The sequence below is a fragment of the Lampetra planeri genome, chromosome 50 (assembly GCF_965212315.1).
Source record: "Lampetra planeri chromosome 50, kcLamPlan1.2.h2, whole genome shotgun sequence".
Lineage (NCBI taxonomy): Eukaryota > Metazoa > Chordata > Hyperoartia > Petromyzontiformes > Petromyzontidae > Lampetra > Lampetra planeri.
Window position 1 is genome coordinate 5,883,393 of NC_136156.1, and position 27,150 is coordinate 5,910,542.

At 47.8% G+C, this 27,150-nt stretch overlaps 1 protein-coding gene across 2 annotated transcripts in view; it reads left to right on the plus strand.

Moving 5' to 3' along the window:
• LOC144734182 (sorting nexin-9-like) overlaps positions 1 to 24,155 on the plus strand; it is a 45,556-nt gene extending 21,401 nt beyond the window's left edge. For both annotated transcript variants that reach the window (XM_078616260.1, XM_078616259.1), the window contains exons 4-17: positions 2,698 to 2,794; positions 3,859 to 3,985; positions 4,618 to 4,705; positions 5,865 to 5,990; positions 7,109 to 7,226; positions 7,535 to 7,665; positions 8,923 to 9,029; positions 9,960 to 10,063; positions 11,958 to 12,035; positions 13,362 to 13,438; positions 15,094 to 15,183; positions 16,825 to 16,939; positions 17,812 to 17,903; positions 19,383 to 24,155. In XM_078616260.1, the coding sequence (XP_078472386.1) occupies positions 2,698 to 2,794; positions 3,859 to 3,985; positions 4,618 to 4,705; positions 5,865 to 5,990; positions 7,109 to 7,226; positions 7,535 to 7,665; positions 8,923 to 9,029; positions 9,960 to 10,063; positions 11,958 to 12,035; positions 13,362 to 13,438; positions 15,094 to 15,183; positions 16,825 to 16,939; positions 17,812 to 17,903; positions 19,383 to 19,436 (1,404 nt within the window). In that variant the 3' untranslated portion in view covers positions 19,437 to 24,155. The remainder of the gene's footprint in view (positions 1 to 2,697; positions 2,795 to 3,858; positions 3,986 to 4,617; positions 4,706 to 5,864; positions 5,991 to 7,108; positions 7,227 to 7,534; positions 7,666 to 8,922; positions 9,030 to 9,959; positions 10,064 to 11,957; positions 12,036 to 13,361; positions 13,439 to 15,093; positions 15,184 to 16,824; positions 16,940 to 17,811; positions 17,904 to 19,382) is intronic.
• The last annotated feature ends 2,995 nt before the right edge of the window (positions 24,156 to 27,150 follow it).

Below are 27,150 nucleotides of genomic sequence, written 5' to 3' on the forward strand. Positions count from 1 at the left end.
CATTCACAGCGTGCATTGTGGCTCTTGAAAGATTGCGTTTTTATTTACAGAATTCGAAAGAAAATGCTGCTCTTGTTAATTTTGATTGCCAACCCCTGACCTAGGCTGACGGAGTTATATGGCCGGGTTGGGTCTACAGTGGAAAAGGTGGCAGCCCTAATGAAGGGTATTAGTTGGACCTTGCTCCATCTGCTGAGTTTGATTCATCGTCATGGCTAATATCAGTGGCGAGTGATATACATGGTGTAAGGAAAGCCTCCGTCCAAGAGTGCATTGACAACGGGCTGGTCATTATTTTTACATATTTTTTTTATAACTGGACTCGAGTAACAGCACAGATGGAAATTGCTTGTTGATTAATATATAGGTGAAACCATTCAAACAAAAAATAAGGCTTCAGATTAATTATTTTTCGGTGACACTGGGAAATTTAAGTTCCACTTTTTGCTTGTTGCCAATTTCATATTTTTAGGGAAATGACTGCGTAGGCTTCTCTTGTTATCACGTCGCGTGTAGAGGTTCATACATACTGTACTCGTACAGTGCACGCGTGTCTTCACCCCCATGACAGAACTTGTGGTGCTCATCTGCTCTTTACAGCGTTTAGCCGGTGGTGACAACTCCTCATTCCTATGGCGGGGGCGAGTCTCTCCATTGATCCAACATTTAATTCCCCACAAAGTGATACATTGCTCATTCCATTGACCCCAGAGTGATGCTGGGCCGAGTCTAAAACTATAATCTTTATTTTTTTTATTTACCAGGTAAGGCCCACTGAGCCATATAGTAGCTGCTTTTCAGAAGCGACCTGGCTATCACAAATGATAGCTCAACAAAGTGGCTTATCACGTGGAAATTTATAGCAGCCAAATACTCTGAACGCACGTTGATTCTAAATATGGAGGTAAAAAGCAGAGGACCCGGAGAAAAATCCACGCGACCACGGGGAGAGAGACACGCAAACTCCAAATATACAGCAGCAGGCGTCAGGGTCGGGATCGAACCCACAACCTTCTGTATACCAGGCGAGGTGGTTAACATCTCGCCACCCACTGGCAGAGCCAGTGGGGGGGGGGGGTGGCACGTGCCCCCCCAATGATCTGATTGAAATCCCTAATTTCGATCGAATCATTGGGGTTTATTAGTAATAAATCGGCATTTTGCGACCCCCACTGCCACTGTGTAGCATATTATTACGTGCCAGGGACTCTATGAGATGATAGGACAATAGTCTGAGTCCATAATTGGCAATAAGTAACGGCAAAGCAGTTGTAAGTGACTCACAGAATTGTGCACAGTTGCGTATACAGGACACGACTTCCCTGAAGGCATTCACCTTCAGCGAGCGCGATGCCGATCACACAACACGGTTCGAATTCGACCCTCGATCGATGGCTGCGCCATTGTCGCACACGCGTCGAATAAAAAGCAAAGGACAAGTCCTTACTTACTACCAACTCCTCTATCATTTTTCATTGCTGGAGGGGTTGCCCCCCCTACCTGAAAATCCTGGCTCCGCCATTGTCGACACCGCCGCGCCCAGTCAACCCCCAACCGGGAGCCGTGTGTAAACATCAGCAACGGGGAGATAAAGTAGGCCAGGCGGGATGCTGGCCACCCACCGCTCATGCCAGCCTTGATAAGTTTCTTGCTAACAGTACTTGCCCCAGAAGTCTGGGGAAAGTACTGTATTTTTGCCTTTGTGTGTGAGCGTGGATGTCTTTGCGCGCGAGGAGCGGTAGTGTAGCAGTTTAGCGCCCGAGTTCGATTCCAGCTCACGACCAACACCAGTGACTATTATCTGACCCGGTCCTGGGCCTCCCCTAGGTCGACTCCGCCTCAAATGAGTACCTGGTGTGGTGTGTAAACATCGCTACTGGGGAGACAAAGGCGTCCGGGTGTGGTGCTGGCCACCCACCCCCTCGTGCCGTTCCGGCCTTCATAGGTGCTCGCTAACAGCACTTCCTCCTACAGTCTGTTAAGGCTATGTTAAGACCGATTCATCGGTTCTTTGAGTGTAACGTTGGACATCACACCGAACATCGCACGGTGCAGCCCGACAAAGCATCGGGCAGCTATGCAACGCAGCCACAAAAACCTCTGCAGTAGTACGTCTCACACACCATTATCAGATGGCTTGCTTGGAAATGGCGAGGGAGGACGTGTCCATCCATGATCCGCCAACCCCACTTCCAGATTGCAGTCTGCAGGCTCATCCGTTGCAGATTAGTAAAACTGAACACATTTGTCAATGGCGCTGCCTTTTTTCATGGAGCCATTCATGACGTAGATGTGCCCCTCTGATTCTCTAGACTTCAACATCAGATTGAAAATATACAATAGGCAAATTTTCAGCTGATGGCCCTTCTTCATAGCATAAATATAGTGGCCGGAGAGATGCAATCACCATATGCTACGAAGAAAGGTCATTGCCCGAGCCATTGCCTATGATACATATTTTTTTATTTCGTATGTATGTATGTTGAACTTTCGCACAGTACGTAGCCAATCATGCTAACCGCAGTGTGGTTATTGGACGAATGTATTGAGATCGTGTTAGTTGTGCTCATGCACTACTGTCAACGCAGCGAAAGCAGCAGCATCACCAGGTGCTGTGTTTAACTTTGCAGATGAGTGGCTCCACTTGCAGCAGCGCTGAGGTCACGAGGGTGGCGGTGTGCGTTGTGTGTGCTGCAGGTGTTCAACGAAGAGAGCCTACCTCCACCGGACGATGCACCGACCTGGACAGAGCAGGCGACCTACGACCCAGGAACGTGGCCCAATCAGCAACAAGGTCGAACTTCAGATTAAACTGAAATGCAGTATTATTATTGCCTGTGATGTAAAACAATTGCCGTCACCATGGCCGTGCGCACGTAGCCTTAACTCGGAGTGTTCATCATGAAGTAAACTTTTTATTTTACCAGGTGAGGCTCACTGAGCTATATAGCTCTTTTTCAGAATCGACCTGGCCACAAATGATAGCCCAATGAAGTGGCTTATTATAATTATGTGGACATTCATCGCGGCCAAATATTCTAAATGCATGTTTCTAAATGTGGAGGAAAAAGCCGGAGGACCTGGAGAAAAATCCACGCAACCACGGGGGGAGAACATACAATCTTCCACATATGCAGTAGTCAGGGTCAGGATCGAACCCACGACCTCCTCCATACCAGGCGAGGTAGTTAACATCTCATCACAGTGGCAAGCCATTCATGTCCTCGGGACATGCCTGTCCTCCACAGCACAGAGGCAAGGTTGTGATGTTTTGATTGAATGGTGTTTTACTCTGCACGTTCATTAAAGCGCCAACATTTTCGTCAATACTACTGCCCCAAAGGGTAACCAAAAAATATATTTCTAAAATAGAGATGTTTCAGGCAAGCACCCTCCTTTTCTAGCAGAATTGATTTATGAAGTGTTTTCAGCAGGTATTACGTAGCCGATTGTTTACGTGATGGACTACATTACCAATTAATCGGTTCCATGAATCCGATTAGGAAATTTTGCTTACAGTTTACATAAGCAACTCTCACATGTGATGTTTAAACGTTTGTTATAAGTACGTGATTTATTGCTAAATTGTGCAAGTAACTTTAGCAGTTCACACTGTGAAGTAATTTGTTCGCAGTTCTGAGTAACCTCAAACAGTGATTTTTTTTTTAAACACAACTTAAAAAAATGTAACTGCTTTAACAGATTTTGCTTTCGTTTCACTGCTCATCTAACTCGTACTCCTGCACGAAAAAAACCACATGTCGATACGTTTTAAAACTGCAATGCTTGTTGTTGCTGCTGTTGTGGTTGTCGTTGTTGTCAATCATTACACAGCCTCTCGCCCGATCGCACCTGCAGCAGATTCCGACAGCTGGGAGGACAGCGATGGGGAGGGAGCGAAGGCCGGCTCGCAACGTGGGGTTCCCCAGGGCAGCCCCAGGCAGGGGCGCGCGAACGCAGCCTCCACCCTCCTGGGCCTCAACAGGTGCAAGTCGCCCACGGGAATCGGGACTTCTCACTCCCCCCCCCCTCCCGCAAACTCCCTCCCACTGTATCGTGCTGTTCCTGGGGGCGCAGCAATGAGCCGGCCCCTCTGAGGTCGTGTGCTCACTAACCTGTAGACGTAGTGTCCCCCCTGAATGGGTTCGTAATAGCCGAGTCAGGGTACCAATCCAACCCCACTTCTAAAGTCCTGAATTCACGTCACGTGGTCAATTCGTATCATGATCCCGCGACGTCATTCGTAAGAGCAGGCTATTGTGTGCCAGCGTTGTCCAAGTTTGCCAAAAATAAAATAAAATTAACCCGTAAATTACTCGATTGCAATCATCACGCAGAGCAATCATCTCCCGCGACTGTGAAAACTCGACAGGACCCAGCTGAAAAAGAGACTCGGTGAGGCTTTCTTGGGTCGATAAGCACAATCATAGTGATGGTGTGAGGCAAGAGGTCATGGACGATATGAACACCTCTTATCTCATGTTAATTCAACTTGCCCAATTTCCTTTTACAGATTAATAGGCAAGGTGTACATCAACTGAATATATAACTGCATAGAGCAGCTCTATTGCCGGGCAACTCTGAGGTCCATGCTTTCTTCCCCAATGCTCCCATTAGGCTGGCGCTGCCAATGGGGAAGCTGAATTTGGACAACTACCTCCTGGGCAAGTGCACAGTGACCAGGACTGACAGGATCCCCTTGGTTGTAAGTTGCACTTTCATTCACTCACTCACTCGCATTTACTCAGGCCAAGTGTATGTATCTTGATTTGAAGCTTTCGTGACTGCAGGAATCCATACTCTTTGGTTCTTTCGGTAAAGTCACGTAGGTAGAAAGAATAATATTTCACGACGTTTCGATCGCAAAAACAAGCGACCGTCTTCAGGTGAGAGAATGAGACTGATGTGGATGAGGCATTATATAGACCCGAGAGCGGGGGTGGAGAGAGGGGGGGTTGCCGCATCGAGCAAGAGGGTGGGGCCAGCGATTGTGAGAGATGGACTGTAGGGCATGTGAGCATGAGAGTGCAATCCAAAGGACATGTGAGCATGAGAGTGCAATCCAAAGAGTAAGTGTGTGTGTGTATGTTCAACTTCTTTTGCACCGTACGTAGCCAGCTGTGCTAAACGGAGCTGCGGGGGAAGGACAACAAAACGAAACATAAAAAGCAGTTATAAAGAAAATAGTTTTCAATCTAGATTTAAAAGTCAATCGCTCCAGTGGCATCCTAATATCGTAAGGAAGAGCGTTCCAGACGGCCGCAAAAGCATGCAGTAATTCATTTTTGTTTGATGGCTAATAGAGTACGCTTCTTCTGCAACAGAAACGTGGGTTAATTACCCTGGGTTTCCATAACCGCTTAATTGTAGGTCTAACCCTACCCATGCTGGCCCAAAAGAGCATCTGATTGGCCGAACAACGGAGGATAAATGGGTGCGGCACGTGTTTGGTTTGCCGACAACCGGTAGCAGCGGTGTCAATATCGGCCTGGATGGAGTAAGCTCGTGAAGGATACTACTGGGAAGTTGAAGGCAGCCGCCTTGCAGCAACAACGGGAGGCGGAGGAGTGATGATCACAAGAACGAGTGGAGCGCCGGGCGGCTCAAGCGGTGTGGTGGCGCAGTGGGGAGCGCGAGTGGCACATTTTACAGCCATCTTATTTAGTTAACCCAAAACACCTGGGCCTGTCCCGTGACCTCCTACCGGCCAGCCTTTGAAACTTCAAGTGGCGTCAAAGTGCACCTATCCTGGCATAAATACCGTCATGACATCGCCACCACTTGGTAAGTGACGGCGGTTGTTGTTACCAATGTTGATCTGCCTGTGCATGTGATTGCGTGTGCATGTGTGTGTGCGTGCACAGATGGGCGAGTCAGGCCCTGTGTGGGAGACATCCTCCGATAATCTCGTCTGCGTCATCTCTTCACCAAAGAAATCCACCAAACTGCACGGCATGAAGAGCTTCATCGAGTACCAAATAACCCCTAACGTAAGCACTGGAGTGCTGCATGACAGCGACACACTCTTTTTAAGACACCGATCCCTCTTTTTCCACTGGCACATCCGAGCTGAGCCAGCGTGCCACCCTCCCAATATTGGTGGATTCCCACCGGCTATTTGCCATTCCGATTTGGAACCAAACTAAGATGCGCTGGCCTCACAAGACATCTGAGTCTGACTCGGGGGGCCAAGCAGGGCCAGAAGTGGGGATAATTACACGTTTGGGTTGCGCAGTGGCGAGATGTCAGTTACCTCGCCTGGTATACAGGAGGTCATGGCTTCGATCCCAACCCTGACGCCTGTATATTCGGAGTTTGCGTGTTCTTTCCGTGGTCGCGTGGATTTTTATCCAGGTCCTCCGGGTTTTCACTTCACGTTTAATGCGTTTAGAGTATTTGGCTACTACTATAAATGTCCACGTGATAAGCCACTTCATTGGGTTATCATGTCTGGCCAGGTCGCGTTTGGAAAAGAGCTATATAGCTCAGTGGGCCTTACCTGCTTAAATAAAAAATAGTATCTCGTATATTGTGTGTGATGTCAGCGACACGGCCCACTTCTGCAGTGGAAAAACAGCCTGGCGTCTCGTGAGCCGTGCCAGGCTGGCTCGACACGGCCCTGGCGTGGCTCGGTTGAATAGTGAAAAGTAGATATTAGTTCAGCTGTGCTGAGACGAGAGTCATGCTAGATATGAAAACTCAAGTCCACTATTAGGTCAACCCATGACCTTGAACTCAGGCGTCAAGGGGCCAGCTGCGTGATCTGACATAGACAGACCACCCTTCTTAGATACATCCATCACTGGGTTTTAAACCCATTACTTTAGGAGCTGATGGCTTCTTAACCTGCGCATCAGAGACACCCAACCACAGGGGACAAACCCAGGCCGAAAGAGGTGTGGACCTGCCTCTAGCGCAAAAATGTAAAACATTTTACCTCGGTATCTTGACACGGACATTATGTATGCATGTATGTTGAACTTATTTCGCACAGTACGTAGCCAACCATGCTAATCACTGAGGGAAACCCAGCCCTTCAGCTGTAACCTAGGTCTTCAGGAGGTGCTGCCTTACTGCACTAACTCTGACCCCGTGCCTGACCCTGCAGGACAGCCTAAAACCCGTGTCCCGACGCTACAAACATTTTGATTGGCTGCTGGAGCGGCTGATAAGCAAGTTCTCGGCGATGGTTCTCATCCCGTCGCTCCCCGACAAGCAGGTGGCAGGTGAGTGCTCCCAGCATGCCTCTTGCCCTCGGCATGTCATCATCATCATCTGTGAAACGATTATGAAAAGAACGAGAAAAGAAATCGTACAATAAAACATCAAATGATTGACAAGGTCAGACTAAAGCAATGGGAGCGTCAGCTCGGGATGGGTGACCCCTCCGAGGTTCCGCACACCGCACCCGCAAGGTTTCACTCGGCACGACGAGCCGGAGCCACGTCGACCCTGCCCCCCCTCCCCCCTGTGCCCCCCCCCCCCCGTGCCCCCCCAATCTCCACCTAATCTGCCGCCACATCCCGACACGCAGGGCGCTTTGAGGACGACTTTGTGGCGTTGAGGATGGAGCGGCTGCAGGCGTGGATGTCGCGCATCTGCCTTCACCCCATCCTGTCCTCGAGCTCCGTCTTCCAGCACTTCCTGCACGCCGCCACCGAGAAGGTCGCTCGGGGCTGGGGGTGCCGCACGTCACCAGAGCCACCACAATTGCGTCGTCCGTTGGGTTGAATTATTGTCATGTTGTCATTGTCGTTACTCATTTAAATTTTTACAATGTTTTGTTTCTGTACACTTTTTTTTATCAGCCACACTCCAAAGTATGCATTCATTAAAATGTGAACTCTACCTGTTCCGTCTGTACGGGACAGAGTGTTGCCCCCTCGCGCGCCTGGGCTTTCTACGGGCGCTCCGGTTTTCTCCCACATGTACACACTCGATAAGTGACCGATAACACCTTCACAAATAGAGGACCGCAGAGCTTGGGCAATTGTTGGTGCCGGCTCACCGCGTGGCTGCTGCCTTCCTTGCGCCTCCGAACAGCGTGCGTCGGCGGCGCATTAGAAGTCGAACTTGTTATCAAAGGACCGTGTCACCGACCGCATGACCTCTCATGGCATCATTGGCAAAGGCTGCTCTCGCCGTCATTCCGGTTTCGTGAGTGATTTGTCCGATCTGAGTGTTGTTGGGGGGACGGGGGGTGGGGCGGCCACGGGAGCGGCGCCATTCCTGCGTGGGCTCGTAATCCGCTTCGACCATCGGCCGCCGACTCAAGTGCGCAGCGTTCCAAATAACGAACATCCGTCTCCTTTGAATTACCAGACGTTGCTATAGAAAGCTATTCTCCAGCAGCACCCTCATGGCAAGGCGCTGCCCAGCACATACTATGCCTGTCTTCGATAGACACCCACCCCCAAGGCTGTTGGAGGTGCGTCTGCCATCCATCACAGTCATTTAGCCCATGAGTCTTGGGGCCTGTCCAATGACTCTGTGCCAGCGAGCCTTTGACATCTCGGCACACTGAGTTAGAGTCAACCCCCTTAAGCCAGATTGACATCTGAGTCGTCAGTTGTACAACTTAGTTGCATGCAACTGAATTGCTAATATGTGAACGCCTCTGCAACTGGTTGTGAGCAGTTGTGTAACGAGTTGCTCACAAGTTGAGGCAGATTAAATTTCCAAGCATTGATTTGCTCAGCGATCTGGTTGTGCAAGTGTGGATCTGGCTTTGGGTGATTTAATTCCATCTAATAAATTGATAGGTGGTTGTTGAAATTGAAACATCAACTTTACATTAACCAGCTCCTTGAGACGTATGCTTGTAAACCTACAGAATGCACCACGACGACAAAGACGATAATGTTGATGATGATGATGATGTCGGTGACGAAGTGGTTTCTCTTTACATGTGTTCACCACCAGGAGTGGAAGGAAGGCAAGAGACGTGCGGAGAAGGATGACGCAGTCGGGGGAGCGATATTCTCTAAACTTGAAATGTTCAACGCCGTGGAATTCCACGCAGATGAGATGTGAGTCAGACCCTGCGGGAACACTGTGATCACTACAGGGAGACAGTTAAGTCCACGGGCTGGTGGAATCTCTTGAGGAAGGTTTTCCGTGAGCCCCCCCCCCCCCCCGTTCAAACGGGGCAACCGGTCTGGCAGCCTGAACCTCACGGGAGCCTCGCCGGTAAAACATGACCTTGGGATTTGGGAAACGTTAATCTTTGCAAGGAAGTGGAGCGGTTGTGCAATGGCCAATGCACCGTACTATGAAAACAATGATCTGAATTAAATTCCGGACCACGGATAACATAGACAGCTAGTGACATTAAATTGGTCCAGGTCTCCACCTTCACCAATCCGCATTGACCAGCGTATTGAAGTTTGGCTAAGCAACTCCAATGACCAACATGGCATGGGAAGCGCTGGCATTAAAAAATGAATTATTTTTTAAATATGAATCCTTCTGCCAATTAATTGATTTTCTTTTTGTAAATTAAAAAAAACTCCCAGGTATCTTTTTGGTTTTATAATTCACCGGCACAGTCGATAATCTCCTCGTGTGCATTATCACCGCACACATCTCAACATTTTTGTTTTTTTTTGTTGCGGCTGCACCCGATTCAATAGCCGAATGGCTCACAGGGCTATACCTAAAAAATGAACTTGAACTTGAATGAAATGGCATTTTTAAAATCAAGAACAACAAAGTCCTTTCAAGAACAACAAAGTTATTTCATTGCTCGGTTTATGAAAATAAAACACAACAGCACTCTACTGCCTAAGATTTTCGCGGTTGTGCTCTACAGCTCTCCGATAGGTTTCCGGCTTGCCCGCGTGTTGTTTGACATACGTGTGCTTGCAGATTCTTCAGGAAACTGAAGCGACCAGCTCACGTTCTCGTTGGACCTACGAGACAAAATGACCGCCGTGCCGTGTGCTTTGTGTGTTTTGCAGGGAGAAAAGGGTAGATAATTTCGGGAAGTTTTTCCGTTCAGCGGACGACAGCGTGAAGCAGCTGCTCGCCGTTGGAAACGTGCACTACCGCCGATGCACCACAGGTGCTCCAGACGCCGTGACTGGGCCGTTGTGCGCAGGGTGTGGGCACGTGTGTTCCCGCAGGCTGCGATACCGGGCAGTCTTGGTATAATGTGACTTGTGGCTGCATCTGCGGCATCAAAGCTACGCCGCCTGCTGCGCATATTTAATTCTATGCTTCTATCACCTTAAATCAACAGAGAAGTTTAACCTCTCTAAGTCCTGCCCCCTTACTCTTTAATCCCCACCCCTTCCTGATTAGGATCCACCTATTCCTCTTTGAGCTCCTTTCCTTTTTAGGACCCGCCCCTTATTCTCTAGGCCCTGCCTCTATCTGTTTAGACCCCTCCCCTTCTCCCCAGACGGGGGGTTTTTGGGCTTGTTTGGGTAATGGTGTGGGTTGTGGAAGGGGAGTGGGAGTGTGCTTGCATGGCAGTAGGAGGTAGGGACAGGAGCTAGTGGTGGATGGGGACAATAGGCGTAGGGGTGCGGTGGCTTCCCGATGACCAAAATCCCTCTTAAAGCAGCAATGTAATCATTGTTGATGTGTCTGGGTAGCTGGCTCATGTTGGCACTAATGCTGATCGCCCGTGTCTAAGCTCTTGAGCCAGCGCCACTGAGAGTCAGGTTCTGGATTTGCCAGTGGTGAAATTTTATTCTCAACTGTGGTCATTTCCTTTCTCTTGACCTGGTCACCTATTAAATGCACTCAAGTTCACATGTAAGAGAATATTTATTATATGTGGCCAGGTAGTTCAGTGGTAGAGCAAGCCAAGGCCGTAATTATAATATATATTGGGGGGGGCATCCCCCCCCCCCAATATTCAAATATGCTCAAAATGTCCCCCCCAATATATCGCTATAAAATAGATTCATGTTTATATGATTGTAGTTATGGTTGTATTTTATTAATCCCTAATCTCTGCCGTTACATACAATGAAACAAGAAGAGGTAAAACAGTTAAAACAGAGCAATGTAATACAATACACTATTAGACATTATTGTAAAAATTTATAAAAAGTCCATCCCATGTGTTAGTGATGATTTTTTTTTTATTTTACGGCCTTGGAGCAAGCCGCTCACAATTGGAAGGTTGCGAGTTCAATTCCTGGTTGGCAGGAGCTGACTCAGCCCATCATTCCTCTTGGGTCGATAAATAGGAACCACTTGGTGATGAGGTTAACAATGGTTAACCCTATGGATTAGACTTGCCCACGCCAGAGGAATGTGGAATGTCCATTATTGTATTGGTGGGCTGTAAGCTGGATATGAGCACCATCCCCAGTGCTCATTTGAGCAGGAAATCACTTCGATTTTGATATATTAACTTGATTTGTACTACATTTATCCGCTCCAGGCTCCGTGAGGTTTGTGTTAGCACAAGACAGATGCGCTTTAAAGCCTTCACAGCATGCAGGGGGTAATGGTCTGTGGGTGTTTGAAGACACCCCTTGAAATGTATTTATATTGAACTTCTTTCGCACCGCACGTACCCAACCTTGCTAATCGAAGGTGCAGGGGGAGGACAGCAAACTAAACAGAAAAATAAGTTCTAAAATGTTTTAGTTTTTTATTTAGATTCAAAAGTGCATAGCTACAGTTGCTTCTTAATATGGGAAGGAAAAGCATTCCAGACGGCCGCAGAAGCACATCTGAAAACACGCGATGAGGTGATCGTCTACGTTCGATGGCTAGCTAGAATCCGCTGCGAGTATGACCGGAGTTCACGTGATGGCTTATGATCCTTGACGAGATCAACAAGGTATTGTGGTTCATTTGTAGCAAGTACTTTGTGTAATGAGTGCGACCCACTCTTGCGATGCGAGTCGCCGCAGCCGGTTTAGGGATCACCGGACTCTCCGTGCGAATGGAGAGTTCTTAGTATTCTACTTACGCTTTTCCGTGTCATCTTCCAGAACTTCCCAAGGATTATCGAGGTCTGGGGAAAGCCTTGAAGGACGTTTCACAGTCTTTCAGCATGAGCAACCATCACGGTAAGCACCGTACTACTCGGGACCAACTAACTAACTCGGGACCAACTAAACTTCAAAGGTAGAGGTGCAGCCCTGAAATTGTTCGCTCGAGCAAAGTGCTGACGGAAGGGCCTCCACCAGAGAGGGCGTTATAGAGAGCCCCTGGTAGAAGGTATTTGGCCTACTCTTCCAGGCTGGCAAGTACGTCTTGCAAGGGGTGAGAGTAGTTGCACTGTAGCCCATCATACGCGACCTGCCGATCGATTGGGTTGTTCCCCATTGATGCTGCTGGGTGGACAGAGGCATTGGGGGTGAGTTGGCAATTTAAAAAAACGTGAACTAGTGTTTGAACTGCCGCGCTGGGAGATGGAACCGTAATAATTAAGAGTTTATTTGCAGTTACTGCACGCTAGTTGACGTTTCACGGCGCGTGGCAAACTTCAGTCCCACAAACCCAGTGGATTTTGACTAGAGTGTCAGGCTTATCAATCGCCCACTATCCGGGAACGTGTTAACATTTGGTGGGGGGCTATGCATGGCTGTGATCCAGCATTGTGGAGGCTGCGAGAGTTGGTGGATCACGCACATGTGGAGCTCATTTCCGTACTCTGGTTCTCCAGGAGAAGGCAGTACGGCAAATCGAATAATCTCCATCTGTTTCGATCTGTACAGGGATACGAGGGGGTTGCCCCCTCGCCCGCGTAGGTTTTCTCCGGGTTGCTCCGGTTTCCTCCAATTTGTATAAACACTGGCTGAAGACGTCTTCACGTAAAAGAAAACCGAATGTAGAAGGACCCTCTTGTAGAATATTCCTTGGACTCGGTGTGGCTTAGCTGGACAAATATGTAATAGTAATAATTTTTTATATTTTGTATAATAATAATTCGTCGCGCATAGTCTGCGTAGGATCGTTGCGCCAAGCGTGTGACCTCTTGCGACAGCGTTCGCATAAACTGCTCTTGGCTGCCATATCCGGCGTCTCGAGTGATTTGTTCGATCCACGGATCACGGGTGGGGGGGTCGGGGGCGACCACGGGGAGGGTGGCACCATTCACTTCGAACGTCGACCGCCAACTGAAGTTGCGCAATTTGCTGCAGGAGTTTACGCATCAAGACGGGGCGACGTGTCCACAAAGTGATGGCCGTCTCCCTCGAACTGAGCTCTCGATCACGAGGAGACCCGTAGCAGATGCAATGGTGACATTCCTGTCGAACCATCAGATGCAATAATAATAATATATAATAATAATAATACCAATAATAATTATTAGAAGGTTATGTGAATCAATTGCAATGTGTGTCTGCTGTGATCTCCGCACCCTAATATGGACTCAAATTCTTCTCAAGCTGAGGGGTCGCTCACCAATGCGCTCTCCTTCGCCGGGAAGACCTACACTGAGATTGGGGACCTTGTGGCCAGCCAGGTGAGATTGTGGGCTAAAGTTATCGCTGCTGCTAATCGGTGGCTTAGCGATAGCGTTAATGTCAGTGCACTATGTACACGTGCACAGTTGACCATCGGTTATCCGGCGCACGATTATCCAGCTGCTTCCAACATTATCCGGCACCGTGTACTTGACAAAAAAAGTAGCTTCGCTTGATTTTAGTGTCAAATATATACGGTACATTATACACTACACTTACCAACTTAAACGATGAAAATACTGCAGGTATATACATTTTTCATGACGAAAAACTACAGAAATAACACAATATACAGCGCGATCCGGCGAAAAGTGCATGTAATTCAGCGTTCGCCGGAGCACCAGTCTGAAGGCTATTCCAGTCCAGCGATCGTCAAACGCATGTTGTTGAAACAAGAGCGTAGTACATCACCCCATGCAGAGTCTCTTCGAGATTGGACTGCTAAGTACGGTACAGTAAATACAGTAACTTTTTACAGTAAGATATGTTTTGTCTATTTGTATGTTTATTTATGCCAATTGCATATGGTAAACAAAATTAAAACATTTACAACACCTATAAACATAATGTTACGCAAGAATGTGCAAAATCATGATGTGATTATCCGGCGTTTTTGAAAATCCGGCGCCCCCTTCCCCCCGAAGCCGCTAGATAATCGATGGTTTACTGTACGTTGAACTTCTTTCGCACTGTACATAGCAAACTGTGCTAATCAGATGTGCGGGGGAAGGACACAAAACTGAACACAAAGAGCAGTTCTAAGGAAATTAGTTTTCAATCTAGATTTTAAAGTGCATAGCTCCAGTAGCTTCCTAATATTGGAAAGAAGAGCATCCCAGAGAGCCGTCTTTGTTCGATGGCTTGTTAGAATGCAATAAAATAGATAAGCAGATAATAAGTCTCCTTGGAAAATAAAAAAAATCCGCAAACTCTATCACCCCACGGCCTTCTTGGAGTGCATAATTACAGCGACATTGAGTCAGTCCTGTGCAAGCAAAACTCTAGAACGGTCCAGAGCTTTGCTTGTCTTGAATCAACGCTGCTGAATTTGTGCACTCCCAAAAGGCTGTGTGAATAATGGGTTGTGTAAAAAAAAATACCGTAATTAGTTTTACGTGGAGAGACAGATATATGAAGGAGACGCATGTCTGCTTGTTACGTATATTTTTCACAATAATGGAAATGATTGTTAGATTGGAATGTAGCTCTGTGTCGGTGCTCGTGTAAGTGATGGCATTAGAGTTATAGGTGATACGAACATAAGGGCTAGTTTTGGGTTTCGGTGTTGTCATTTTCAGGTTAGTGCTATGATTATCGTCAGAAAAAACGACATTGCTTGCATTGTGGTTATGGTAATGGTTATTGTTTTATTGTTGGTGTAAATGCTATTGCTGAGGCTATTGTGGGCCATTAGGTTGTTGTTTGGGTTAGCGTTAGGGTTACAATTCCATTGTCAAGAGTTGTATAAAATATTGCGAGAGACAGCGACGGCTTGGTGAGCCCTTCATCCAGCTGACGATTCTTCACGCGGATACGGTTTGAGTCGCGATCGTAAACTGAGCATCCACATTTCAAGTGGAGTTGATGTCTTTAGGAGAAGTGAGTGATGATGTCCTGATATAATTGCAAGCGCACTCGTGGTGTGTTTCTCCAGTCCAAGATGGATCTCCGTCTCTTCCTGGACTCAAGCTGTGAATACAAAAGTCTCCTCTCTGGCTTTCCTGAAATTCTCTCCATTCAAAAGGTGCTTTTCTCCCACAGGAATGATCATTTTAGCTGGGCGGTGGTGGCTATGCGCACGCCTGTGTTCCAGCACCGTGGAGGTGGGGGTTGGAGGATCACAGACAGATGTTGCAAAATTACCTTCCCATGGGAGTTGAGGGTGCCCATTCCCTGGCTTGCCAGGAGAAAGCGGTACAGCAAGTGTGAACTAAAAGCTTCTGTTCAATTTACATGGGATAGAGTGTTACCCCCTCGCATGCATGGGTTTTCTCCAGGTGCTCCAGTTTCCTCCCATATTTAAACACTCATTAATTGGCTGACAACAGTTCGATTTAAAGCTTTCGTGACTGCAGGGATTCATCTTCCTGGTTCTTTCAGTAAAGTCACGTAGAAGGGAAGTAATAAAAAAATAAAAATCAAACATAATAAAACAATTCTCACGACGTTTCGGCCACAACGCAAGCAGCCGTCCTCAGGTGAAACCCTGAGGACGGCTGCTTATTATGTTTTATTTTTATTATTTTATTACTTCCCTTCTATGTGACTTTACCGAAAGAACCAAGAAGATGGCTGACAACATCTTAATATATAGGGGACCGCAGAACTTGGGGGTAGGTGTATTTGGCACTGGCTCACCGAGAGTGAGTGACTACCACGCAGCGCGGTACAAGTTAAAATGATTATTTCTTTGTCGACCTTTGACGACCTTGCTGACTCTCAAGACTCACTCGCTTAGGATGTTTGGCCATTTCCACGTTCATTCTGTTTACATTTGGAGGGAAATTGGAGTTTGCAAAGAGATTCTAGATTTGAAGCTTTCGTGACTGCAAGGATTCGTATTCATCGGTTTTTTCGGTAAAGTCACGTAGGTAAAAAAATAATAATAAATAAAAATAATAGAAATAACAATAGAAATAAAATTATAAATCACGACGTTTCGGAGGCAACACAAGTCTCCGTCATCAGGTGGGACCGTCACAGCTAAATTTACTGTATCAAGTGAGGCAAAATTCCAAGAGACAAGCTCTTAAATACAAGTCCGTGCATACAAAGGAAGAACACTCCACCTGCACACAAACTTACTTAACGTCATCGCAAACACGTGTACCTTCATCATAAAAATCATCATAAAAAAAAATTACTTCTCATCAACATTGAGCAGCTAACCCTGATTTGATCTAAAAGAGCAATGAGCGTCCACACGTCTGCTGGTACCACACGGCGGCCTCGTGAAATGCCGCCTCTACAGCGGCCTTCCGCCAGGCTGTCTGGCCACGACTGGTGGTGCTGCAGTGGCTAGATGTGAATTACCTCGCCAGGCAGACAGGAGGTCGTTGATTTTCGATCCCGACCCTGCATGCTCTCTATTTGGTCGCGTGGATTTTTTTTGACGGGTCCTCCGGTTTTTCCCTCCGCATTTAGAGACATGCGTTTTTGAGTATTTGGCTGCTATACATTTCCACGTAATGATAAGCCACTTCGTTCTGAAAAAAGAGCTACATAGCTGAGTGGGCCTTACCTGGTAAAATGAAATTAGTTTAGTTCTAGTTTTTAGTCTTGCAGGTCACCGCCGGCGGGCCAAATCTCCGCAAGGCAATGCCAACGCCAACGCCGTGTGCTTTGTCCCCGCCGTGGCGTGGTTGCCGCCTCGCCCGTCCGGCAGGCGGGACTCGACAAGATCAAGGAGTGCGACCGGCTGATCCAGATTAACAAGATGGCCGCCGGAGAGAAGGACGGAGTTGTGCAGAGAGTGCACGTCATGTCGCTCGGCCTGCAGGGTGAGGACGAGCACGCGCCCCATCGCCTCCTCTCCGCCCCCCCCCCCCCCACCAGACACCAAAGACAAAGATCCCCGTATAGCCTTATCAGACTGTTGGGGCAAGTGCTGTTAGCGAGCACCTATGAAGGCCCGGAACGGCACACTTTGGGGTGGGTGGCCAGCACCATGCCTGGCCGCCTTTGCCGCCCTAGTGGGGATGTTTATACACTGCACCAGGTAGTTATTGGAGGCTGAGTCTACCTAGGGGAGGTCCAGGGTCGGTTAAGATAATCGTCACCGATGTTGGCCGTGAGCGGGAATCAAACTCGGGTTGCCGGGTTTGTAGCACTGCGCACTAACCGCTCACCGGACACCACCACCGCCCCTCCACCCCTCAATGAGATATTCATACTATGTGCGAAAAAAGTTTTGCTGGCTGGCGCGGGCTGGTGCTGTCATTGTGCACATCTGCGCCATGACGTTGCCCGCATCTCGCGGTGTTGAGCCAGGTTCGTAGGTCATCGTGAAGATGACCTAATATAAGCAACAATTTACTACAGAGGAGTGTTGTTCATCGAGACTTTCCCAATAGAAAACCCGGCCTTATTGATGGAAGTGTTGTACAAAACTTGGCCATAACAAACCAAGGATAATGGGCAAGCCTTCTCGGCCAAGCAGATAACCTCACTCGCCGTGCACGCCGCTCCCGCAGTCGACATCATCACGCGTGACGTACCAATATTATCTCCAATTCAAAAACTGTCGGGGGCAGGAGGGGGGGGGCAATCGCATTTTTGGAAATCTTCACAGGATCCACGCACACACGTCTCGCCGATATTTCTTCCTTTGCGTTAACTTGGGAGGGGGGGGGCCCCCTGCTTGCCGTTGCAGCCGAGGTCAACAACTTCCACGAGAGCCGCATCCGCGACTACAAGGAGAGCGTGCGCCAGCTGCTCTACAATCAGATCCAGCTGCACCAGAAGGCGAGTGGCCCCCTGCCACAGCGCAGAATGCAACACGCCGTCGTTTCGGCGGCCTCGGAGACCAGCGCGCGAGGGCTGCCGGTGCCGCTGCGTTCTCCCGGCGGTAGCGAACCCGGCCCAGTGATGTGGCATAACGATCGATTGGATGCGATCCTGCAGCGAATTATTTATCGATCGCATCGTTGTGTTGTCGTCGCGCCGTGCAATCGGACGCGCTGTGCTGTTGCACGCTTTTTTTCTCGCCCGATTATTGAGCCAGGTCATCGTCACAATCCAACGGTAATCCAATCAAGTGAACGAGTTAGAATTGTGTGGCAACACCGATCACGTGCATACGAGTGCACGGAGAGCGGTTGTTGCAGTGGTTAGCGTGATGCGCTACGAACTCAGCGAACTGAATCGATCATGTTCTCGTACTCGCAGAATTGCATTCGATTGCATTGCACTCGGTTGCATAAAGTGTTTCATCTCAGGCGACTGACGCAACGCAAATTAGTGCAATCCGGTCGCAACCCACAGCAGTTGCAACGAAATTGCACATTTGCATCACGGCCTTTAATCAAACGGAGATCCATAACACCTGGCGACCTGGTCTCGATTCCCAGCCACAGTTGACATCAGTGGCGAAGTGAGATCTAAATAAGTCCCAGGCCACCCCATTCACCAACCCACCACTGAACAGCATCGTCGACACAGCATGGAGAGGGCTCTCATCCAGCATTGGATTTTGAAAGGCTGTGTAATGTTATTAATATGCCCTAAAGGGAGAGAAAAAAATGATTGGGAATATTTCGGGAAATGCTCCTTCTCCATAGCAAAGAAGAAGGCCCACTGCCCGAAACGTCACCTTTTATAATTATATATAAGTATTTATATAGAATATGTTTAGTTTTTTTTGTGAGTGTTGTCTTTCGTGCAAATCGCATCTCGCACAATCGCTGAGGGACAGCAAATGAGTGTGAAGGTGGCAAGCCTTTCCTCTATAGATGCATATTAAGATTTTTTTAAGCCAACCAATGAATGTTATATTTATTTATATCTGTGAAGCCAACACGCCGCTTGCATGTGTTTCAGCACGGCTGTACCACTCGATGTTACCTTGTAGGATTGCTTGATTGCAGGGAGCCACGGTGGTGAGATGTTAACTACCTCGCCTGGCATGCTGCAGCATGTGGGTTCGATCCCGACCCTGATGCCTGTTGTATATTTGGAGTTTGCGTGTCTATCTCCGCGTGGTCGCGTGGATATTTCTCCGGGTCCTTCGGCTTTTCCCTCCGCATTTCGAAACATGTGTTTAGAGAATTTGGCTTCTATAAACTTCCAATTGATAAGCAACTTCGTTGAGCTATCATTTGTGATCAGCTCAGTGGGCCTTACCTGCTAAAATAAAAATGGTTTAAATAGTTTTTAATAGCATTTCGGCACATGGTTTCCGTGTCACTGAACTGATGATGACAACGGTTATTTTTCTTGACACAGATCGCCGAGATGATGAGAGAAGCCTACATGCGGTTCGAATTTGAATCCCAGTGAAGACGAAGAGAACGTGAAGTCGCCCTCTTTATTTTTGGACCGTTATCCTGACTTGCAGTAATTTTTCCATAAACAACCCAACGTTGATAAGAAGAAGAAGAAAGTTACACCAGGCTTTCCCCAGATTTCGGTTTCTGGTGAGAAAAAGAGCTCTTTATATTAGTTCTAAATTGTTCGGAAAATTATCGGTTAAAATAAAATCAATTTAAATAAAAAGTGTCTTTCCAAAAAAACCTACCCGCTGTCGGAATAAAAATGGATTCATCCTTTGTGTCGTTAGACAATTGCTTTGTGGGTGTAGGGAATACAAAGGAGAAATACGCTAAGTGACCAGAGCTAACGCGTGACTTCCACTACGCGATGAGTGCTGCTCTTGATTCATTCATAGATTAAGGCATCACGACTCTGACATTGTTGGCAAAACCAATATGCTAAATATTGATCTGTTGTGGACAGTGCTCAGCGCGGGAGGTAAAATAATGGGTTTTGAGTTTTGTTCCCACAGAATCGTCTCCATCGCCTCTTTAGCTAAGAGGCCCATTGCTGTAACTGGCAATAATTGGAAATGATCCTGCGTCTGAATTCCATCTAATCGTGCATCTCAGAGAATCACGTCAACCGGTGCCGACGGTCGGTACAGAATATCCCTCCAAAACCCCGCTTATTAAAAATGCGCATCGCCAAAAGGGAGAAAAACACTCTGCTGGTCTGCACGATGCGGTCTCACGTGCTCCCTGCGTCCACAACGCGCTGCAGCTCCGTGCCAGAACGAGCCAAACGAATGACGACGTGAGCGCCTCTGCGTTGATGCACCAGTACGGAGCGTCCATGGGGCGTACCGCATTCTCCGCATTTTTGTTTAAAGCGAAAGTTGTTATACGCCTTGGGGAATGCGTCTGTTCTTTGGGAAGACGTGCGTTCATCTCGTTGTTCAGAAGACATTTCCCGGATTTAAAGCAGTGCGTTCATAATCAATTTCTGGGAAGATGGTTTGCCATCGCAGTACATCCCCACCCATGAGGACAAAAGACCAGATGTTCAGAAGCCCCTTGCAGAAGACATCCTTCCCCCATTATAAAGCAGCGTGCTCGTAATCCTCTTCCAGACGATGGTTGTTCATAGTGATACATTGTCTTGCAGATGATGTGCGTTAATCTAATTGTTCAAAATTATCGTATGGAAGACATCTTATCTTTTTAAAGCAGCAACGTCCATAATCATCTGCTAGAGGACTGCTGTCCATAGCAATACAGTATTCTCACGATTATAAAAAAAACTTTATTTTAAGTTATAATTGAACGGAAAGGTTTTTGGGGTGCATCTGTTACTTTCTCACAGCATCTTATTCCCTGGAGAAGCAGGACCTCGAAAACCTCGTGGGCTTTGAGGATAAAATCGAAAGAATTGTAGGTGTGGTTGGAGAAAACGTTACAATAAATCTTGGCGTTCGTGACTGCAGGAATTCACATTCTTGGGGTCTTTCAGTAAAGTCACGTAGATAGGTTCAACGAAGATAACAAAAAACTATCATGTTTCGATCGCAACACGAGCGGTCGTCATCAGGAAAAGGGGTTACAAGAAAGTCAGTCTCGTCGTTCGAAGGCGTCTCCCCTCGCGTGGGAGTTCTGTACGGACTGCACAAACACGGCACTGTAGAATGCAGTGACTGTAAGGTTGAGCTAAAGATTATTAATCCTAATCAAGACACTGATTCTCAAAACCTTTTGAGGACCCATTGTGAAACTCGATGTAATTTGCTATTGAACAAAAAAAAAACGACACAAACACATGCACCTCCAATTAGCACGGTTGGCTAAGTATCGTGCGAAAGAAGTTCAACACGTACATTTGGTAAAAAATGTATTATCTCGGTATTCTACAGTTTTTCAAATTGGCACGTCAATTCCTTTGTAATGTTTTCACTTTTTAACTTGCGAAGGCTCCGTTTTAGTTTTCTTCAGATCCCGGTTTTGGAGTTTTACTCACGGAACGCCACTGCCTACCACCTGGCATGGATTGTATTGCAGTCGTAGCGTGCCAATTGTCGCGCATGGCACGTTTGTACCAAGACCTCTTTGAGTTTGGAAGTTTCGGGGGAAAAGAAAAAATATATATTTTCTTGTAAAAGACTTTGCAATTAAATTTTATTAAACTGAAATGTAAAAAACGCCACCAATTATGATAACATGTGCCTTTACATTTCAACGCTATGAGAAATACAATTGCTGAGCTTATACACGTTACTCTTACAAGAGCAGTGTTTTAAAACGCTGTGCCTAAGAGATGTCAAACATCTCAAAACCTGGAGCGGTGTTCAACCCATGCTCATCTGGTCTTGTGTTCGTCAGCAGTTCCGATCCGGGGTTGGTGGCTCCGGCGTGTGGTGATGCGGCTGAGCGTTAGCCGCTCGGTGTGTGCAGAGGTTCGCGGTTTGAGCCCCGTGGTCCACCCTGGTTAATACTGTTGGGTGTAATTCATCTTTGTTACGACGTGCCTTCCTTCTGCTTCACGTTGGATGTTAATGGATCTTGTGACTGGAGTCATGGTGCAAATTATATATATATTTTAATATACCCGCAGATTACTCGATTGGGAAACGCATCGCAGCTTTGCCCCCTACTAGTAACCGACTACAAACCTACTCAGGCTAGAGGAAGCGTAAGACTTTTACTAATGACCTTGCACGATAAGAACGGCTCGAACACCAAATGGGCTCATTATTTGATTCGACGTGTGCATAAGTCACCTTGCTCATAGAGCGGTGCCTGTTGAGGGCAGTAGAGAAAGCCTCTGACTTTGCTCTGCGCGGATGGCTCCCTTGCGCGAGTGTGCGTTTTATTATATTCCCTCCTACACGCGGCATATGTGAATCAATAGGCCAAACATGCCAAACAAGACCGACACTCTTGAAACAAAACCTCGAGACCACTGGTCGGAATGTCGTTGTAGAAGTGCCAGTATGAAACCCCTTCGTGGTGCGGGTGGAAACATCACGGTGTCGGGATAGGATCAGTCCTGGGGTGTGCCGATCCTCGCGTTTGGCGTTGAGCAGTGCCGCTGGTGGCGTGCCGTCAGTTATCCGCACGTTTTGACCACTGCGCTCCCCCGTAGTCTGGTGACACATTCTAAAAGCAATCGACCCGTTTAAACTATGTGGAACTTATTTTTGGGAAGGCAATACTCGTATGATTATTTAGAAATGTATTCTCTAAAAATTATTACTCAATCCTCTATATATTTTGAAAGCTTAATAGCAGTTACTGTGTATTGGAGTATGGACCATATATTTTGTAAGTGCATTCATAAAAAGTCATCATCACTTTCGCATAGTGTAAGGTAACGAGTCGCATGCATAAGAGTTCCATTTGTGTTCTTGAATATTTACATGCTTTATATTTTTTTGCTGAAGTGCCATAAAATGTTACTTTAAGTCGGGCGAAGAATGCTGCGCTGTTGAGGTATTACGTTCATGGGTGATGATAAAATGGCTTCGGCGGGCAGTCCGTGCCAGTTTACACACGTGACGGTTCTATTCCCGCTGGAGGGGCACGGTCATTTCCGTGCAGGTTTCCAGATCACGCGCCTCCACCTGCTGTCGAGTGGACGTCGGGAAAACCTTGCGGCGAGGGCATCAGTCGCATGACTACATGCCCGGGTGATGTGCTGTGCCACTCGAATGTCTGATCTCACTGCCCAACCCAAATAAGCAGAGTGTTTTAAGGAAAATCAAACACCCAACTCATTTGTAAAGTTATCATCACCGGCGGTGGCTCATGCACGCTTGTAATCCAGCACTGTGGACGCGAATTGTTGGTGGATCACACACAGATGCTGCGAAACTCACTGTGGGCATTCAAATGTGACAAATCCTGCCTCACCAGGGGAACGCAGTAAGGCAGAGATATGGACTCCACCTGTTCCGTCTGAGTTTCCCCCTCGCGCGCTGTTTGGGTTTTCTCCGGACGTGCTGGTTTCCTTCCACATGTAAGCGCTCATTTATCTGGCTCGTAACACCTTAATATGTGGAGGACCGCAGAGCTTGGGCAAATCGTTGGCAAACCGGCTCACCACGTGACTGCTTTCTCCTGTGGTTCTCCGTGCCTCCAGAGTCGTTTTCGCTCTTCGAGAGTGAATACCGTGCGCATTACAAGTTGAACTTATTATAAGTATGGTCAGCGAGCCTTGTCTTCCAAAGGGAGGTCACGTGAATTCGCATGGCTTTACAGTACATGGCAGACGGGGCCTGATAGGTGGCATGTATGCCGGTGCCACGTGCAGTTCAGCCGTTGATGATGATAATTATTCAGAGATAATTTGCTCACGTATCCAAAGAGCTCGCAATTATAATCGCTTTTCTTTGCTTAGTGTAGAGAGTGTAACGCTATTAGATAAAATAGCGATCGAGCTAGTAGCGTGCATTTGTATTTCTTAGGCTCTGCTTAGAGACAAAGTCGTTAAATACCACAAGTGTTTTCATTATAGCAGGTCAGAAATGTAGTTGAGTGTATGTGCAATCAAGTCGATGGAAAGTGCATTGTTTATACGCTCACAAATAGAAGTGTCGGTAATTTGTGATTTCAGAATGTTACAGCGTGAAATTTTTATTAAACGTACCAATTGTTAATTTAATAAAGGGGTGGGTTTTTTTTTCGCTATGCAGCACATATATGCAGTACATATATGCAGTACATAAATTAAAAACTCATTTCTTTAGAACTACTTTTTTGTGTTTAGTTTGTCCTTCCCCGACACCTCCGATTAGCCACGGTTGGCTACGTACGGTGCGAACGAAGTTCAACACACACACATAGTGCGACTTGCAATGAGCGTTTGTGAATGCCCCCCCACCCCCCCACACCCCAATCACCGGGACTCCCTTTTCCATCCGGCTGCTGCGACGGCTTCCTTGGCGCTTGGCAGGCAGAATGGGCACAGCAGCAGCCGCCAGTGGGTGCCCACACACACACAGAGGGTACCTCGTGACGATGCCAATCATTTGCTCACGCAGAGAGAATAAAGTATGTCTTATGCTGATGTCTTAGAGCACAACAACACACAAAAATAAAACTTCTAAACGAGTTTAGGAAATATTGTGCGTAAGCTTGGATTATGTAACGCGTGTCGTCAATGTTCGTTTGTCCCCCACCTCTCACCCCGCCGGAAAAGTTTTTCATTGGTGCAGAAACGGACGTTGAGATGTCGGGCTAGAAATGTGGGCAACCCTTCGATCAATGCGCTTGATTTTCTACGGGCTATTACTCATTCCCCATTCATTCAATGAATTCGTCATCATTAACTGTCATCGATTTCGCCTTCACCAAATTCACGCATCATCAGATTCGTCCCCTCCCCCCCATTGCTGCCTATCATCAATTGTACTCGCCTCATCACCATGACATTCGTAAATTGTACCGTTGCTAATTCTCTGTAGAGAGCCTCGGTTAAGGCGCACACTCCGGTAAGATCCCGCACCTGGCACCTGGAGAGACCTCCACCTGGAGACGATACCTCCACCTGGAGACGATACCTCCACCTGGAGCTTAGAGACCTCCACCTGGAGTCAAGAGACCTCCACCTGGAGCTTAGAGACCTCCACCTGGAGCTTAGAGACCTCCACCTGGAGTCAAGAGACCTCCACCTGGAGCTTAGAGACCTCCACCTGGAGTCAAGAGACCTCCACCTGGAGACGATACCTCCACCTGGAGCTTAGAGATCTCCACCTGGAGTCAAGAGACTTCCACCTGGAGCTTAGAGACCTCCACCTGGAGCTTAGAGACCTCCATCTGGAGCTTAGAGACCTCCACCTGGAGTCAAGAGACCTCCACCTGGAGCTTAGAGACCTCCACCTGGAGACGATACCTCCACCTGGAGCTTAGAGATCTCCACCTGGAGCTTAGAGACCTCCACCTGGAGTCAAGAGACCTCCACCTGGAGCTTAGAGACCTCCACCTGGAGTCAAGAGACCTCCACCTGGAGCTTAGAGACCTCCACCTGGAGACGATACCTCCACCTGGAGCTTAGAGATCTCCACCTGGAGTCAAGAGACTTCCACCTGGAGCTTAGAGACCTCCACCTGGAGCTTAGAGACCTCCATCTGGAGCTTAGAGACCTCCACCTGGAGTCAAGAGACCTCCACCTGGAGACGATACCTCCACCTGGAGCCTAGAGACTCCGAACCTGGGGACTCGAGACCCCACACCTGGAGACGAGACCCCGCACGATGTTTTGCTAACGCCACATTGGGTCGCTCGAGTGGCTCACCTCGTACGCACGTTCCAATGATCCGACGGCGCGTTTATTCTTTCAATTTCGTCGTTTGCTTGATTTGCATTCGCTGCAGATGCTTGCTAGTGACATTTTGCAATTGTGCTATTTTCAACGCCGTCGCATTACGCAGGCGACTGGAAATCCGACTGCGGTTTTCTGGGTGAGACAGTCCAACCCATAAAACTGCGATTGGCTTTTTTTAACTCAATCTTGTACCGAACGCTCCGAATGACGGGCGTCACGGGCAAAATTCCACGAGTTGATAGAAGTTTGTAATTACCCAAAAAATCCAAACACCGTGTTGCGTTTACCATCTCTGCGTGACGACGGTGTCACAACATCGAGGTCTGCTGGCCACGATGTCGGCTGGCTCTGACAAGAGGGCTTCAGGAGTTAAAGATTGTCTAGTTTTGCTGTTCCTCCTCCTCCGTTGAAGGAGCGCAGACCGCAGTGGGTCTACCCTGTGACCAATAGTTTGAGATGCATGGCCATAGTCGCACTACTGTGGCTTGTCTTTAATGTATCTCTAAGAATATCTGTAGGTTTTATGTAGCTAAATGTATGGCTTTGAATTTAGTATATGGTCCATAGTCTGTCTGGCTTGCATTGCCACGATCGAAAACCACTATGGCTTGTGTCTTGAATGCATCTCTACGAATCTCTGCCGGTCTCTACGCATCTCTACGAGTTTTTACATACGTGACTTTACCGAAAAAAACCTAAGAGTATGAATCCTTGCAGTCACAAAAGCTTCAAATCTAGAATCTACGAGTTGACCACGAGGTCCACAAGTCTGCGGCTCGACGTTGACGCTCCATCCGTGGAGGAGACGCGCGCGGCGGCCTGCTAAAGACGTTGGGCGGGAGACGAGTAGCCCCCCGTCTCGCGACGTCCCCTCCCCCCGCCACGTCACGGGTCGCCAACCTGCGGCTACGGAACCGCATGCGGTGGCCCTTTAAGGACTGCTTCGTGACGTCACTCACATTGAAATATTGACGTTTTTACCGAATAAAAAAAGTCTTCTTGTTATTTTGGTTGCCGACCCCCCCCCCCCCCCCCTGCGTTACACGCGATTTCGTGCCACATTAAACTCCACCAATGGCATGACCAGAGCCGTCCGCAGGCTATGGCAAACCGGGGCGACTGTCCTGGGCCCCGCGCTTTGGGGGGGGGGGGGGCGCACCCCGCTATGGACGCCCCTGACCGTCAACCCAGGGGCAATGGACGTCGTTAAATTGAATCCACATGAAGTGGTGACGAACATCAATGTGCCCTCACGTGGGTAAATAAATGATGGATTTCATTGCGTTATTCTGCATAAATGACCACACTCACTACGGTGCTTGGACTCCCATCAGTGGAAGTTGTTCCATTGTATCTGTGTCTTCAACTGCAGGCACCACACAGTAAAGAATAATGTCCAGTTATTTCCTTCTGCGGAATAATA